The sequence below is a fragment of the Azolla caroliniana genome, unplaced genomic scaffold (assembly GCF_043228905.1).
Source record: "Azolla caroliniana isolate FFs.n. ecotype wild unplaced genomic scaffold, voAzoCaro1.0.p SCAF_2, whole genome shotgun sequence".
Classification (NCBI taxonomy): domain Eukaryota; kingdom Viridiplantae; phylum Streptophyta; class Polypodiopsida; order Salviniales; family Salviniaceae; genus Azolla; species Azolla caroliniana.
The window spans coordinates 23600073-23617934 of NW_028230437.1; the positions used below are offsets into that span (position 1 = coordinate 23600073).

The 17862-nt window shown below is 35.0% G+C and overlaps 1 protein-coding gene across 1 annotated transcript; it reads right to left on the reverse strand.

Moving 5' to 3' along the window:
- Positions 1-359: 359 nt before the first annotated feature.
- LOC147867693 (pentatricopeptide repeat-containing protein At4g18520, chloroplastic-like) lies at positions 360-4045 on the reverse strand. The gene is made up of 2 exons (XM_087315483.1): positions 4017-4045; positions 360-3339 (listed from the first exon to the last, which is right to left on the reverse strand). Exon 2 carries the CDS (start codon positions 3285-3287, stop codon positions 1017-1019), a length of 2271 nt encoding a protein of 756 aa, XP_087171609.1. The 5' UTR covers positions 3288-3339; positions 4017-4045; the 3' UTR covers positions 360-1016.
- Positions 4046-17862: the final 13817 nt, after the last annotated feature.

Below are 17862 nucleotides of genomic sequence, written 5' to 3' on the forward strand. Positions count from 1 at the left end.
AGAGCCAACATGTGAATTTACCCTACCATGCAAGTAGTAATTAACATCTCTTCAATTCCATTCAGGAGTTTGAAACTCTAAATTGTTTCAACCGGAATTGCTTAAAATTTTGAAACTTCAACCAACCCTAACCTTGAAACCTTTTAACCAAAACCATTTAAACCAAAAATCAATCAATCTAAACCATTTGAGGAATTTTCACATGCAAACCAAATGTTTCAAATTGTCTAACAAACCATTAAGTCGCACTTCGCAATTCAATTTCAGTTTGAATTGAATTATTGGTGATTGTTTACATTTAGTTTTCACATTTTCAGGAAAGAAAACCAGAACTTAAAAAGAATTATTAGGGGGTTAAAGTTAAAACTTCATAATAGTATTACATATGACATAACTTATAAAGTTAATTTTTATTTATTTATTTTAAATAAAGAATAGTCCCCCAATCGGTTAAGCTGTTAAGTCTTACATCGTTAAGACAATAAAGACTCAAGCCAAACCCTTAAACCCCCCGATCTAAAACCGTTTACGAATTTTGGAACTCAAACTGAACCAAACCAAACCAAACTGGTTAAGCTATTAACTCGCAGTTTCGCAGTACTGTTGTCTATTACGACATGGGGAGGTGTTAAGGGTCCCATAAATCAAAGACCTCAACTCCTTGTTTAGGTCATCGAATGAGAAGCACTCTTAATGTTCTTGCATGCGTGGCCAAGAGTTGCTAAAAGATTGGTCCTACATTTTGTGAATGTACCCCTTACTTGCAAAAAGTTTAAGATGCCCTATAAATAAGACCTTGAGTTATCTGGGATCATTGCATGATCACCATTCTTAGACTCTTGCTGGAGTATTAAGATATTGGATCTCCCGTGTGTAAACACACCCGTAATTGGAGAGAGGTTACAAAGCCCTATAAATAGGAACATAATTCTTCATTTGTATTACCAAGTGATCAATCTTGAGAGTGAGCCCAATATCCACTCTTATTAAGTGATTAAGTGGTTCTTGGCATTGTATCATAAAACTTCATAAACATTGTTGTTTTGTGCAATCTTCCATGCATTAGAAAGCTTCCGAAGCTCTTCAATTTCCTTCAGGTCTTGCAATTTTTGGCTGTCAACGTATATGTTTGGATTCAAGTTAACAATTTCATTAAAGCACGCCCTGGCTAGGTCAGTTTGACCATAAGTTTTACAGGCAGTGAGTAATGACATCCACCCAATGATACTAGATAAATTTGGTATACTTTGGAGCATTTTTATGGCTTCACCCAAGCACCCGGCCCTTCCTAAGAGATCAATCACACAATTCAAGTGTTCAATAGTTAGAGCCATATTACCCTCATTGATCATCAATTTCAATGATCGATGGCCTTCCTCAAGTTCACCCGCATGACTAAATGCAGCAAGAAGATTTGAATAAGTCCGATGAGCAGGTCTAAAACCTTCTTTTTGCATGTTCTTTGTACATTTCCATGCTTGTTTCCAATGACCTTGTTGGGCATAGCCACCAATCATTGCATTCCATACAACTATGTTACGATCTGGCATGCTTTGTAATACATTTTGAGCATCTTCTAGGAGACCAAGTTTTGAATACATATCAACAAGCAAGCTTCCGATGGCCACATCAACTTCAAAATTATTTTGGACAATCTCCATGTGTATAAGTTTTCCTTGTCCTAATGCACCCATGCTACAGCATGCTTTTAATACACATAAAAGTGTTACTTTATCAGGTTTAACATACTCTGATACCATTTTCCAATACAAATCAAGAGCCTTGTAGCTATCCCCTTGAAGAGTATATCCGGCAATCATTGCACCCCATGAGAAAAGGCCCCTATTTGGCATTCTATCAAACACTTCACAAGCTTCTTCAATGTGACCACACTTAGCATACATGTCTACTAGTGCACTTCCAATTACCATACTCATTTGAAACCCATCTTTTACCAGCTTTTCGTGTACACGTTTTCCCTCCAATATGGACCCGAGTCTGGAGCAAGCTTTTAGAATGCATGAGAATGTGACTCTATCTGGAAGCAAGCCTTCTTTTTGCATTTCATCAAAAGTCTCTAATGCATAAAGGTTGCAACCATGATGAACATAGCCAGCAATTAATGCATTCCATGAGACTACATTATGTATGGTCATAGTCTGAAAGACAATATGTGCTTCTATTAGGCTGCCACATTTACAATACATATCCACTAGGCTGTTGCCAACAATGACATCTTGCTCAAATCCACTTCTAATAATTGTATAATTAACCAACCTACCATATGATATTAATGTGGATGTTCCACATGCTTTCAATATACTAATCATGGTAGTTTTCTCAGGCTCAAACCCCTCATAATACATCCTGTCATAGAGTTCAAATGCAGCAATATTTTGTCCATAACGTGTATAACCAGAAATCATGATGCTCCAAGATCCTATACCTTTCTGGGTTAAACAATCAAACATTTTTCGCGCAGCATCAAGCTCCCCACATTTGGCATACATGTCAATAAGCGCATTCTCAAATATAGAATCCAAATGAAACCCATGTCCAAGTATTTGGTCATGTATTTGTCTACCCTTCGGTAGGCATTCAATGTTACTACATGCTTTTAGGATGCATGAGTATGTAGCTTTATCTGGCTCAACACCATCCTTCTTCATTTCTTCAAAAGCCTCTATAGCATCTTGATCAAGCTCGGCATTCATATATCCTGATATGATTGCATTCCAAGAGTAAACATTCTTATTGGGTAAACTCTCCAACACTACATCTGCCTCATATAGGATGCCACATTTTGCATACATTTCTACAAGGCCACTTCCAACCATAACATCTTCCTCGTCACCACTACATATAATATTATCATGTACCAAACGACCTTCCTCTATGTCTTTCCTATTGCAGCAAGCTTTCAATATGAATATAAGAGTGACTTTGCTTACATAAACTCTCTCGTTTTGCATTCTTTTGTATAGTGAAAGGGCAGGGATATCAAAACCATGTTGCACATACCCTCCAATAGTAGTACTCCATGAGACCACATTTCGGTTTGACTGAAAATCAAACACATATCGTGCTTCTTTAAAATAGTCAAAGCTGAAATACATGTCAATAAGAGTGTTTCCAACTATGGCATCTGATTCATACCCACTTTTAATAACATTTTCATGTATTGTTTTCCCTAACTCCACATTCTTAATGCTCCCACAAGCTTTCAAAACACATGAATAGATGAATGGATCAGCAATAATTCCTTCTGCTTGCATTCTCTCAAACATCTCAAGTGCTTCAACACCCTTTCCATATTGAGTATAACCTGTGATTATAGTGCTAAACGACACTACATCATGATGTGAATACATACAAAACACTACGTTTGCTTCTGCCAAGTTACCACATTTTATATACATATCGACTAGCATAGTTACAAGGGTACCATCTCTTTCTACACCACTTCCTATGATATGGTCATGGATGACTTTTCCTTTTTGAGAACAATAAGTTACCTTCAACATAGACAAATATATAGATTTACATGGTTTGATACATTGTTTTCTCAATTCATCGTACAAACTAAATACAACATTAGATTCTCCTAAAGTGGCATGCGCTAATATAATAGAAGACCATGCATATATTGATGGTTTCTCGATCCTTAAAAAAACTCTATCCACTTCTTGCAACTTACCACAATAAGAGAAAACGTTAATCCAATAATGGCCTAAACTTGGGATAGAATCAAGTCCATTATATACGATCAAAGAATACAAGTGGTTTCCACACAACAAATCTTTATGCTTTTTCTTAAAGCTCTGTATGTACTCACATACATTTTCAACAAGCAATGAGCAGTCATCTTGAAGAAGGGGGAAAGGAAATTTAGATTTTGTCAATGATGGGAAAACTTTGACAGATGATTCGACCATGTCTAAACTGAGTCAAGGACTCAAATTTAAAGAAAGATACATTACATATATACCTCTTCTTCAAGGTTTTTGAAAGCATACCTGTATTGGGTTCTTGTATATCTGAGTACATCATCATCATCTTGTTGCATAGTATCTCTCTTTATCTGGTTATTGGATTGATTATTTATACTTAGATCATGCTCCGACAAGGCTCATTCAGCCTCAAATCTAAGTAAAACCAAAATCATTGAGGAGGAATAAAGACTAAATCTACAGAGATGCCCCTATGTTTCAAAACATGTACCACACATAAGGGTACCCTTGTCATTTTTTTTATAGTCTAGAGGGTATTCTAAAGATATCGAAAACATTAGGCCGAAAACAAGATTAGCGAGATCCATATGTTGATGTCATGTTCATATTGCACAGCACCACTATCACATGACTTACCGAAAAGACTAAGAAGCCGTTGATGATGCCTTTGCTTAGATCACCAAAAAGTCAAGAAGAATGAGAAGATGTTGATATCTAGAAGGGTTATCGGGGGTCAAAAGAAGAGGGTGGTGACACTTGTGCTTCGACTTTGCCCATTCGCAAGTACCGTCATTCATGTTATAGAGGTAATTGTTGAATAAATTGGTATATGTGCCGAGAAGACATTGGGTCACTTGACCAGGGAGAGGCTTGAGCATAATTTCATTTTCAAGAACAATTAGCTTCCCAAAGAGGCCGAACAACTACTTATCGAAAGAGCGATGAGCACATGTGTTTAGAGATAGGCCCATCACCCCATGATGTTTAAAGATTTTTATAACAATGTTTATGGTTGTGGTTTTGGTATATGAAAAGGTTAGCTCATGGGGTAAAAACCATCACAAATGAGCACTTGGTCAAGCTAGATTTAACCCCAAAACACTCCATAGTCTGTCGTTTGGTTACACCAAGAATAATTACGAGAGAAAGTCAACCTAAAGGGAAAATGTTGTATTGTTGTTTTGGTGGACTTCAAAGAAGCCTTTGACACTATACCAAGGAATGAGCTTTGGAAAATAACAATAGAGATCAAAATGTCATTAGAATATAGAGCAGTTGTTGCATGATTGTATGAGCAAGTTGGGTGTCAATGGAAAATGGATGGTCGTTTCTTGAAGTACTTCTTGAGCAACACGGGGATCAAGCATAGGTGTCCACTCTCTCCCATGCATTGTTAGACTAGAAGAAATACTAAACATGGTTGCAAAAGAAGAAGGATTAGATGGCCCAAAACTTATGCAAGAGCAGTATATACTCATATATTACAGTGATGAGTGGGCTAATTGTTAACGTAGACAACAAAATTGATGGAAATAAAGGCAATACAACCAAGAAACTACCCACTCCTACAAACAATGGACAACAAATACGAAGTGGTGTAAAGTTTCAAATATATTGGTATTGATGTCCCATCAACAAATAGGTAGAATGTATGTCATGAGTTCGGGCGCCATTCGTGTTGGAGTTGTATAATATGTTTAAGAATCAATGCAACCAAAGCGATGTTGGGTATGGGAAATGAGATTGATGTTATTAAACATTATGGTTATTTGAGTGTTGCTTTATGGAGTGGATGTATGGGGTGACATGACCTCACTTAGTACATGGAATTCGTACTTACGTAAACAATTGGGAGTTAAATCCTTGATGTCTTATTGTTTCATGCTACTAGAAGCCTGTGCTCATCCTAAAGAGGTGTTACCCATACAAAAAATGTATAATTATATCAAAAAGTCAAGAATATGTCCAATCACAATTTGCCAAAACATACTTCTAATATAGAATGCAAGGTGTAAACAAATAATAAGAGAAAAATCCTCTCATTTGGTTGGATGCTTGACAGTACTAAATGGTTTAAACAATGGAGAATATAAGATCTATTGGCATTATTAGGTGACATTATAAAGTATGTGATCGTTAAAGATAGATTATTAGCGCGGTAAGGGTGAAGTAGCAATATGCTAAAATATCAAATTTGGAATATAACATTGTGAATGTTAAAGCTCAATGTTGGCCTCGATACAAGGTAAGAATGTCATAACATATCCAACCTCATCTACTACCCCCACGAGCTTTGGCTCTTGGAGAGCCCTTATAGTTCTTCAAACTCACTCACACAAGTTAAGTGTTGAGGTAGCATAATGGCATCATCACCCAAGTATGAAGATATGCAAGGTATGCAATGAAAACCTAGTGGAGGATGAATATAGCTTACTTCTCACATGCTTAACATATAACAAAATTTGCAAGAAGTATGATGAAGAACACCTCACTAAAGGAGAGAATCTATGTCAACTTTTGTAGATATGCCTTACCACCATATCTAGCATCAAACACAAAGGCATTGCACATACCCCATTTACAACGAATTCCTAATACCACCAAAAGAGAACATTTTCATTTATCTCTTATTTTAGGGTCTACATTGAGAAATGACCATTGTCATGACTTCAATCTTCAATTAACTACATGACAAAATTTCCCAAATGCTACATCCAATTAGACATTGTAATGATGGGAACTATCTTCCAACTAAACCATGGAAACAAAGTAATTGCTTATTGTTGACCAATGCCTCTTTAGGATTGATCCTAAAGATAGACCCCTAATCACCACTCTCTAAATAAAGAAAGACTTTCATTTGAAATGACAATTGAGAACACTATGTTGTTGATATGCTGCCATCCACGATCAAAGTTAGCTACACAGTGATGGTACAAGCTTAGACAATAATCATTAAAGCGACTCCACAGACCACATAGTGATGGTATAAGATATTAGGAGTTACTAGTAAAAAGTGAGTTAGGTAAAGGGTCCTACTACATCAATGATTTGCTCTACAACTTCTATCAAATAAACCAATGATTAGGTTGAGTATGTAATAAGCATCATCAAAGTCCAAAAACATGTGGGATGATGCATCGTTCACATCTCCCACCTCTATGATTTCTAGCTAAAACAAGCCATTAAACAAAGATCGGAAAATTGTCTTTTCTCTCATACATCTGCATGATTTCTTCCATCTACACGTCCGCGATTTGCACCACTTCATCCCAACATCTTCCTTGGGCCCTTATATTTCCTCGGAATTGAGCTCACGTTCTCTTTTGGTATTCATTAATTGGTTCCAAACATGCTAGATGAAAATGTTTCACTGTGTTTCCATAGTTCATATTGGACTCTACAAACAATAATGAACGTTATCTATATAATGTGTGAGAGAGATTTATGCATCTATTTACCACATGGATTAAGATAATGATCATGGAGCTTTAGCAAGCCGAGTTCTTATTTTTGTTTTAGTGTGGATGACATGAATTGACACATGCTTGTAATCATGATTTATCTCATAGGCCAATTTTGGCCTCTAGTAGATGTAATATTTCTTCTTTCTTTTCCTTTTCTCTCTTTCTTATCATAGTCAACTTATCCTAGCAATAAACTAGAAGGCTACCAACAAATGGTTGGAATTTGTTAGTTACACCATATATCACTTTTTCTTAGACTACATGCCACATCAATGTATAGAACTCAAGTAGTATAATTGGTACACAATACACCCTAAACCTTTTCCATACGTTTTACTAAAATTTAACATCTACATTATCATTTTTCTATGTTTGAATTTTAGAAATTAAATCATGTCCCATGGTGAATCTATAAGGACCCCCCCCCCCCCCCCCCCCTCCCTTTTCCCCATTGTCTCTCCATCTTAAAGTTGTCTATCAAGATTCTATCATCTTATTAAATTAGTGTTAATCTTGGACATGAGCTTCCGTGTACAAAAAAAACTTCGAACATCACATTTTCATGTAATAAGTGATTTGATTCAAGATGTTTGGTCTTATTCTTAAAAGTAAGACGAGTGTTTACCACTAGAATATCATGTTCGAATTAGTTAAACTCTTGAATCTATAAGAAACCATGTTAATATTGCTCCATCTACCAATTTTGCATGAGCTTAACAGCATCCTTATCTTGGTCGCACGTGCTCCATTGTAAATGCTTCTTTTATAACCTTGGAAAGGTCATTGTTTGCATTTGATTCTTCTATCACTAGACATGCATCGTTTTCTTGATTGACATTTGCATGTGCATCTCCGACTAAAGCATCTACAATTTCATCCATTGCATCTTCCATGTGGTGACAACATTTGATTCTTCTATCACTAGACATACATTGTTTTCTTGATTGACATTTGCATATTTGACATAACATGTGCATCACCAATTAAAGTAGCTACCATCTCATCATTGCATCCTACATTAGGTGACATCACAATACCAACATTCTTTTGCATCATCTCATTGTTTTGTCCTAATGTTTTAAAAGATAACGTGTTCATGATTGTTTGCATGTAATCTTTTCATTCATTTGTTTTCATTTATATGTAAGGTGCAATAGCACTACAAAATTATTAAAAAAATACGAACAAGATGGTGAAGCGATAAAGGAGGTTTTGGATTCAAGTATCAAGAAATAGGTTTGGTGAGATCATGCATGTTGACATTTCCCAAAATACCCTAAACATTTTGAAATTATGTATGCACTTTATTCTCTCTCTCTCTCTCTCTCTCTCTCTCTCTCTCTCTCTCTCTCTCTCTCTCTCCACGAGACATTGATGAGAAGCCATTAGATAGATATTATTAGCTTTCATGGGAGACTAATGCAACTTATGGGATAGGTTTAAGCCCATGGCCAAGATCAAACTTGGGTTTTGTCAAATTTTTGTCATTGGTGTTATCATGTACACCATGGAGATAAAAGTTCGGAAGAGAAAAATGAGCTTATGAAGAGGGAGAAATTGCAAAAGAAGGATAGTTTGAGATATGTATATTATGCAAAAGTTTTAGTGTCTTTTAAGGATTTTGAGAAATGAGGGGTATTTTGGGAAATCTGAAAGCGTGAGGGGTATTTTGGGAAATCTGAAAGCGTGAGGGGAATAGTTTGGTTAACTTCATAGATCATATGATCTATATAAAAGCATTGTTAACAACATGCAAACTATATAGCCCACACGATACCATACCTCATAATGATAATTCTTGGATCTCCCAAGCTTGTGTACCAATTCACACAATCTTCTTTTTATTAAGCATATCATCTACAGAATACATTCAACTTATTTTACCAAAATTAGAGATGATTAGGAGATACAGTAACCATTCGGTTAAGTGTGTGCCCACTTAAGTGCACCATTATATTAAGTGCGCTTTCTATAAAGGTCAAAATCCCAATCAAAAAAATTGCATTGTTCATGATGAAATTACATCAAGCGAAATTAAAACTATGTCCCAAACATTCAAAAAAACAATGAAAGAAAGGAGTTTTTAACAAAAAAAAAAAATTAAAAGAATTTGTTACGTGATGGTGGGTGGGGTTTCGTGATTGTGGGTGGGGGTCTCCTGGAAATGCACAAAGAGAAATGCAAGGAAAAAAAGAACCAAATTTCAGAATCGGTCTCTCGAGTCGTAGTGTCTGTGTGTGTGAGTTATGTTTTGTATGTGTGTGTGTGTGTGTTTCTGCGAGGCGGTAATTTTGATTCTCGTTAAAGAAAATAAACTTTCCTACTTAACCCAATTATCCTTTTCATTTTCCATATTCATTCATTCTTAACTATTTTTCTTTCTTTCTCTCCCACCCTCACTTTCTTAATTTTCTTTCTTTCTCTCCATCTCTTCTCCCGCCACCACCGCCACCGCCGCCCCCACCCGCCACCGCCTTCGTTCATTCTTAATTTTCTCCTTCTTTCTTTCTCTCCCTCCCTCCCTCCTCCCTCTCTTTCTCTTTCTGTGCATCTCGTTTATTTTATTTCTGTTCCAACCTATGCTTTCTCCCTTGCTCCTCCTCTCTCTTTTTCGATCTCTTCCATCTCCACCTGTACGACGATTCCTCAAACCTCCCGCCACTAGGAAGAGAATCCAAGGAAAAATCTCATCATATCCAAGGAAGTTCATTAGGTAGGCCTAACAAAAAGGCAAAAACTCAAGGTAATATCAAACCAGGAAAAAGTGATATCAAACAAGAGTATGTTGAAACCATAAACATTTCAGCTCACTTATATCACATTAATCGATCAAATTTGTAATGAAGAAACATATGATACGAACATAGAAGGAAAAAATTTCAAGAAACCCGAAAAAAAAATTTAAAAACCCCAAAAATTTTCAAAAAACCCCTAAATGCGCAGCTCGGTTAAGTGCGCACTTCACCCATGCGTTCAAAGTGCGAACTTAACCGAATGGTTACTGTATATAGCCTCCACTATGTGACTTTCAGCATACATGCTTGACATCAGTGCATATCCTACTATTGTATCAGGATCCAATTTCAAAAAGCTTCATTCAAGCACAATTTCCCCCTATCTATATTGCCAAAGCATCTACAAGCTATCAATAAGGTCAACCAACTACACATATTTGTTGCTCAAAGGTTTCAAAGCTAAAAAAAACCTTTATTATTCCGCACATACCCATAAATCATTGTGTTGTAAGCATGGTTGTTTACGTACCTGTATTTAACGTTTAAATACGTATAATACCTCATCATTTGTATAGTACATACTATACCTCAATGTTGTTCAGTTAAATATCATGTACATTTGTCCAATACGGTATTTAACGTATTTACAAAAAAACAGGTATAATACGTATTTATAAAGGAAATGTACTAAAACCCTAACAAAAAACAAAAGAAAAAAAAGATTTTAGAGAAAAAGAAGCCAAAGGAAGGAAGAAAGAAGAATAGAAGACATAAACATGTCTTGACTATGAGTGTGATAATCGCAGAAGATAGAAGAAGAAGAAGAAGAAAACGAAGAAATGAGAAACCTATCATGAGTGTGATAATCGTAGATAATTCCTCAATCTATGAAAGCATAATTGTAAATAATTACAATTTGAATTAGAACATCGTGATACACACTTACACTGATTTCTAGAATAAGGGAATGTCGATATCCATATTACTATAAGTATTTTAGGATGTGAAATGTTCAAATGTCTTATATGCATTTTAGGATATAGAACTATATTGTACATCACAAAATTGTGTAAACATAAATGTGTTTTACAATATTATAGATATTTTTTAGAAAGGTAAATGATTTTCAAATTCTAGAAGTATTTAACATACTATACGTATTTTACGTATTTTATAAGTATTTAATATATTAAAAAAATGTATTTAATGTATTTTTAAATTGGGAGGTACTATACGCGTATTAATACATTATATACGTATGGTATCCGTACCGTATCTAACAATCTTGGTTGTAAGACACCATATCTCAATTATGTTGCTTAGAAAAGACAGTGAATGTTTCTTACAAGTTTCCACATCTCACATATCATACATCATGGTTGTGCAAAGCTGAAAAACCTTTATTATTCCGCACATACCTAGAATTTATTGCGTTGTAAGACACCACATCTCGATTACGTTGCTTAGAAAAGATTGTGAATGCTTCTTCCAGGTCGAAAATATCTTACCATATTTGGCAAGATGCTCTCATGTTGCAATGATCCGCCATGATTCAATGCTTCTCCATCTTGCCCATATTGAATATTTCCTATTATAATTGGGTTCCAGCAAGTCACATCTCTAACTAGAAATCCACTAAAAATCTTTGTGCTTGAGTCCACCACAGTTGGTATACATATCCACCAATGCATTGCCTACCATAAAATTATTCCTTGCCAATGGTTGGACAACTCTTAAGATGCAAAAATAAGTGACCATATATTGGCAAGATGGTCTCGCGTTGCACTGATCATCGCATTGCAATGATCCAAAACGATTCAATGCCTCGAGTTACATTTTCTATAAATAATCTAGAGCTTTTTCAGCATGACCCTTTTCAACATATCCCGATATCAAAGCATTCCAAGAGACCACATTGACTGTTTTTTGTGCTTTTTCAAGCTTGCCACATATACCATACATGTCCACCAAAACATTCCCAAGCTCACAATTCACACAATCTTTTCCTCACATAGGCTTCAATATTAACTTTCTTTTTAAAGATTCGTACATTTCCACAATCCAAAGCTAGCAAGTCGTCATTTTCAATGTTATTCTATAATTATCAAGATGTTATTTGAACATCAATACGTTCACAAGGTCATGTCACTAATCACAAAATACTCAAGAGGAATTGAAAACCCTGCTACACAAACAACCCATAGTTGTTGGTTCCTAGTTAAAACATCTCCTTTTTTCAATGGATGAAATTTGTGATGTTTGTAGGTGCTAGAAGCTCTAGCTTTGGTAGAATATTTTGACACTATAGAAGCACTAGTAGTTTGAGCACATTAGGCACTCTTGGTAGGTATTCCTAACATTTTGTAAAACATTAATAAGACTTTAAAAAATGTCAGAGACAACTCAACATTGGTTGAATGTTATAGCATGCCCTTTTATGAAATGGGTGACATAGTTTTCCTACTTTGATTTCACTTTTGTTTTGGGCAATGTACGAAAAACTTATTTTATGCCCAATGGGATTAACAATTATTGCCAAATATACCATTGTATGTACAATGTGTCCATGAAGTTCTCGTGTTCCATAATTAGGTGGGGGAGCTCCCCATATCAGGAATGGTGCCTTACTGTGGAAGGTGTTTTTACTATTCCATATGCAACATATCAATGTCAACATCATAAGACATTATTGTATGAAATCATAGGCTATAGCTCCAAAATCACACGTGTTGGGGGTTTTCTTAGACATTGTGTTTGTGCATGTATGTTATGTTCTTGTCTTTTGCTTTCCAATTTTATGCAATATTGTCCAAACTTCCAACTATCCTCTTGTTTTCATCATAATAAGGCTTTCTTCAAACTATTTTCTAATTGGATTGCTTAATGTTCATAATGTGTTTGTGTGAGCTCATTTGAACTTTGAAGGGAATGTTTTGTGTACTGCAATCATTGTTGATCATACTATTTTAGAACAATATTCAAATATCAACTAGTAACAATCCATCACTTTATATAAATACACGCAGAGTCAATATGGATACTCGTGCATAATTTGACTATTAATCACAACCACTCAATATAGGCCTCTTATCCATCTCAAGAACTCAAAGGAGATTATAGAATCCAATTCTCATATAGCCAAGCATCCCTTTGTTAACTATTATTGAAAACATTCATATCAACCGCCAAGGTGGAAATCCTACCAATTCTAGAAGTTTAGAAGTTTTGGATTGTTTGACATTGAGACGTTTGGTGTATCAAGTCAATGAAGCTTAAGATCATATAGGAGATTATAGAATCCAATTCTCATATAACCAAGCATCCATTTGTTAACTATTGTTGAAAACATTGATATCAACCGCCAAGGTGGAATTCCTACAAATTCTAGAAGTTTTTAATTGTTTGAGTTTGAGACATTTGGTGTATCAAGTTAAAGAAGCTTAAGATCATCTAGGAAGTCAATAAATGGTTGAATTTGAACTCTAGCAGCTTTCAAAAAGGTTCAAGACCTTCCATATTTGAGTGTTCCTTATCAATAAATTTGCAATCGCCGTCTTCTAGAATAACTCTTCCCTCGCAACAATATATTTTAGTGTTGTCCTCTTTATGACATTTTATGTCATCGTGCTATAGATAGAGAATTCTGCTCCTTTCATTCTGCAAGAGATACAAATGCAAGTGTGGCAAAATGAGTTAGATATATGAAATTGAGAATGAGAATAAATAAAAATCTAGATATCACAGTGACTACTATAAGCTTCCAGGAATTTATATTTTCTTTGTCGATTTGTTCAATGTTTATAATATTTTTTATGAGACTTAATAGCAAGTTCTTTATATTATTAAAAAAAACATCAAACCTAAGTCTTTTTCTTAACAACATTATGTTATGAGAAGTGAGCAAGTATATATATGCTATTATGGTAATATATCATTGTCATGAAGAAAATGCTAGCCTTGTTTATCCAATTGTAGGGAATCAAGGAGTCATTGCCATTAGTTATAATTTCTTTTGAGTAAAGTGAACAAAAATCATGAATTTTATATCGATGTAAGATGTGTGTAATGTTGATCACTATAATCTTCTTTTAAAAGCATTATTGCCTAGTATATTTACCTCAATGCTCATCGCCTCATGACCATATAAGAAATAAAACCAACACGAGTGATATAAGTATGTGCATGTGGCACAACTTATGAATGTTTGATGTCAAATGCACACATATTCACCGCAATAAATAAATAAACGAGTTTTTCTCTATCTCCCATGTTACTTCTGCTTTCTCTCAAATCGAAATGTATAGAATATAATGTGTCGACTATATAGAGTCCAAGCAGAAGGGTTGGTATTAGTCCAATCTCCGTCACATGGTTTGTAGAATGTTGCATAAATTAAGGCCAAAAAAATGTAAAGGTTAAACTAATTTGCGATTTGACAACTTTTTTATGAGCTTGAAATTGAGATGCGAAGAAGTGTGTACATACTTATTCCTCATGGTTAAAATGTATTGATTTATGAAGAATTATTGATTCTACGAATCATCAATATATAATATATAAGAACCTTGTCCCACCAAGCTTGACGAACATTATGGAATAGAAATCCCAAGTTGTCTTTAACACTAGTCTCGCGTAAACCCTACAAGTTTTTAGTCCAATACACCCTAAAAATTCTCTTCAATTAAGCTAAATGCTTTTAAAACTGCATTTTTAGAGATCCAACAACTTTTAGAGAGTAAAGATACTAAATAACATTCATGAGACACCAAGTTGGGTAGATATTTCGAAACTTTAAGTGGGCCATGGGTATCTGGTAAACAATTTTATTTCGTTGTGCATTCGTGCATAGTGGGTAGATATAGATTCGGATGTAAATACAAATGCATGTGTATGTGTATGATGACAAGAGAGACATGAATATATATGTTTGAGATGTCTACTTGCATTTAGATGAGACATTGTGTTTACTAAACCTGAATTGTACATATCCATTGCAATGACACAAACATGTTGCATACGTGTATGTTCCTTCCATTCTCTAGAGTTTTGTTTTACATTCAACCCATGCATTTGACCACGCTTTCTAAAAGTTTATTATCTTTAAATTTCATCTTCTTCTTCAATGTGCAATGAATGTTATGCACAAACCTAAGAAAAACTACAATTGCAATATTCTTTTAGGCATATTTGAGTATTTCGAAAGAATGGTGATAATGAATTTAGGGAACTCTTTTCTTCAAGATCCAAAGTGGAGCTGAAATATGGGATGTTGAATGTGTTGAAATATTGAAGCTAGACATGTTGATTGTGTCACCTTGTTTTCTAGCATTTCGTGTTTTAGATAAATATCCAAATTTCAAGCAATAAGTCATAGAGGACCCAACTATGCTAAACAAAGTGCTCAAATTCATCTCAGAAATGTTTTGGCCACACCTACAAATGAACATATTCTACGTGTATTGCCATGGATTATGCTTGCTAGACCAAATGAAAAATGGACTTTCTTTTTTTCTTTTTCTTTTTCTTTTTTCAAAAAAGAATATACTCCTTTAGTTAAAATATACACAAACTCGATCCCTTTCTCGGGAAGGCCGAGCCAAGACTATCTTATCCTACACAAGAGATCTTGCTTATTTATCATACACTTTCACATATGGCTCTACTTATCATGTTGTTGTCACAATTAAATTAGTACGTTATTGTGATTGTGGACTCGTTGAACATAAATAACGAATATGATTGACAATACACATTGTGTGTATGTTCGTCGTGCATAATTATGGTGTAATGTTGCTTGCTATATATGGTTTGTTTGATATGAGAAAATGTTATGAAAGCTCACTTACAAAGTACGACCTTCCGTGCTTCAACGGTTAAAATTTTGCACAAATTCTCATGATTTTGGGAAAATGTCGTGAATAAACTTGCATAAAGTCACTATTCATGTTTGAATTATGTGTTAACAGTATATACATAATACACACTTCCAAAGGCAATTGCTCATATAAGACAAAATAGCTCACTATCTCGCCTCAAAACTAGTCCATCGCTTATATTAATTACCACAAGTGAGCTTCGAGTTTTATAACACCTCATTAACTAGTTAAAATTTGTGCCTTTACCTTTAGGATCGAAGCTAAGGTTACATTCCAAAATACAGGAACCTTGGGCGGTAGTGGGGTCACTTCTTCAAGGTTTCCCAAACATGCATTAAAATATGGGAAGAAACGATTAACTGTTCGAGTTTTTTCTCGTGAAATCTCGAGGAGAGTGTATTGAGGCCAGAACAACTCAATCAAATAATTTATTTATTTAAGTGGATTATTCTGGCTAGCAATATAACACCAAATGCATATATGTCTCGGATTTCGAATTATAATTAAATAGAATGCTAAACAATCACCATATTCCATCTCATCTTTGTGATATTTGTGATAAGCAAGTGGACCATTTGTAATAAAATGACTTTTCCTACCCCATGCAATTTTCTCGAGGACAAAGTATGGCACTTGTTACAAGTTCCAAATGTATGGTAGAAAAATATTTCTTGCTTTGTATTAGAAGGCACTTTAGCATGTTTGCTAACTATATTTAAATTTTATTCAAAGTGCTTCTTCACACAAAGTCAATGTTGATAGTCATGATTTCTATGGAATAAACAGAAACCAATATGATAATATATCATGCTTAGACTTTGTAGTAATTGTCACAATTGGGGTTGATAACCAATTTAAGACACAACATACATTGGTTAAGGTCTCAAAGTACGTCATTCAGATTGGGTAAAAGTAAACATTGAATGCAAATACAAGTGTGACCAAGGATTTCCTTGTCAATAGCTCAAGGGGGCTCTTAAATAGCCCTAGATTAATGAGATGGGGCTTATCAATTGTCACGAACTTCAAAATCGCTCCATGATGCCTAAAGTATCCCATGTATCAGGTATGTGTTACCTCAAAGGCGAGGTACATCAATTGCGTCTAGAATGGATAGGTATGCGTCCATTGTCCAAATGCGTCGAGAGACCAATTATGCATTGCAAGAGAGTTAGTAATATCTTGGTTGTTTAAGGGTTCATGTTTTCCGCTCTTCTTTGGAATTAGAATCTTAGGCCATTTAAGAATGCGTCCATTGTCCAAATGTGTCGAGAGACCAATTATGCATTGCAAGAGAGTTAGTAATATCTTGGTTGTTTAAGGGTTCATGCTTCCGCTCTTCTTTGGAATTAGAATCTTAGGCCATTTAAGAGCCTCCTTAGAGATATAAAGGAGGTGAAGTCTAGTAACAAGACCATGATTTCACTTCAAATTCCACACGCTATTCTTCATTAGGATTATGCACAATATATTCATGTATAGGGCTCCTACTTTGTAGACATCATTATAGTTGTATGAAGGCACATACAATGGAGTTATGACCATGATCACGCCTTGTGCATGAACATTGCTTTGATTGTGATATGCAACAAAAGAGTATTTGAGCTATTGGATAGATTAATGAACTACCTTGAACTCAAAGGAACCAAGGATAGATGGTTATACATCCATGACAATTACAAAGCTTAGACCATGCCTTAATCAACCGAAACTATCATCATTGTGCTTCGTGCAATCATGAAACAATGAAAATGATAAGAAAAATAATGTCTTGTTTTTTCTTAGCTTTAAGACCTAAAACAATTGATTGACCTTCAAAAGAAAGGTTCACATGTTTGCCACAAGGATTAAGAAGAGAAAGTCTAAGGATTAGCAAGAGAAAGTCTAGCAAAGTCACAATCAGCACTTGAATGATGGAGGAAATCATTACACGAATGAGGAGTAGAAAGAATGTACATATCATTAAATGAATTTGAAATCATTACACAATTTTCAAATGTTGAGCCACATTCTTCCTTACAAATGTATGACTATATTTGATCGTTGGCTGACC

Coding starts and splice junctions, on each gene's coding strand:
- LOC147867693 (XM_087315483.1), bottom strand. CDS start 3,287: ATGTTTGAGAGAATGCAAGCAGAAGGAATTATTGCTGATCCATTCATC.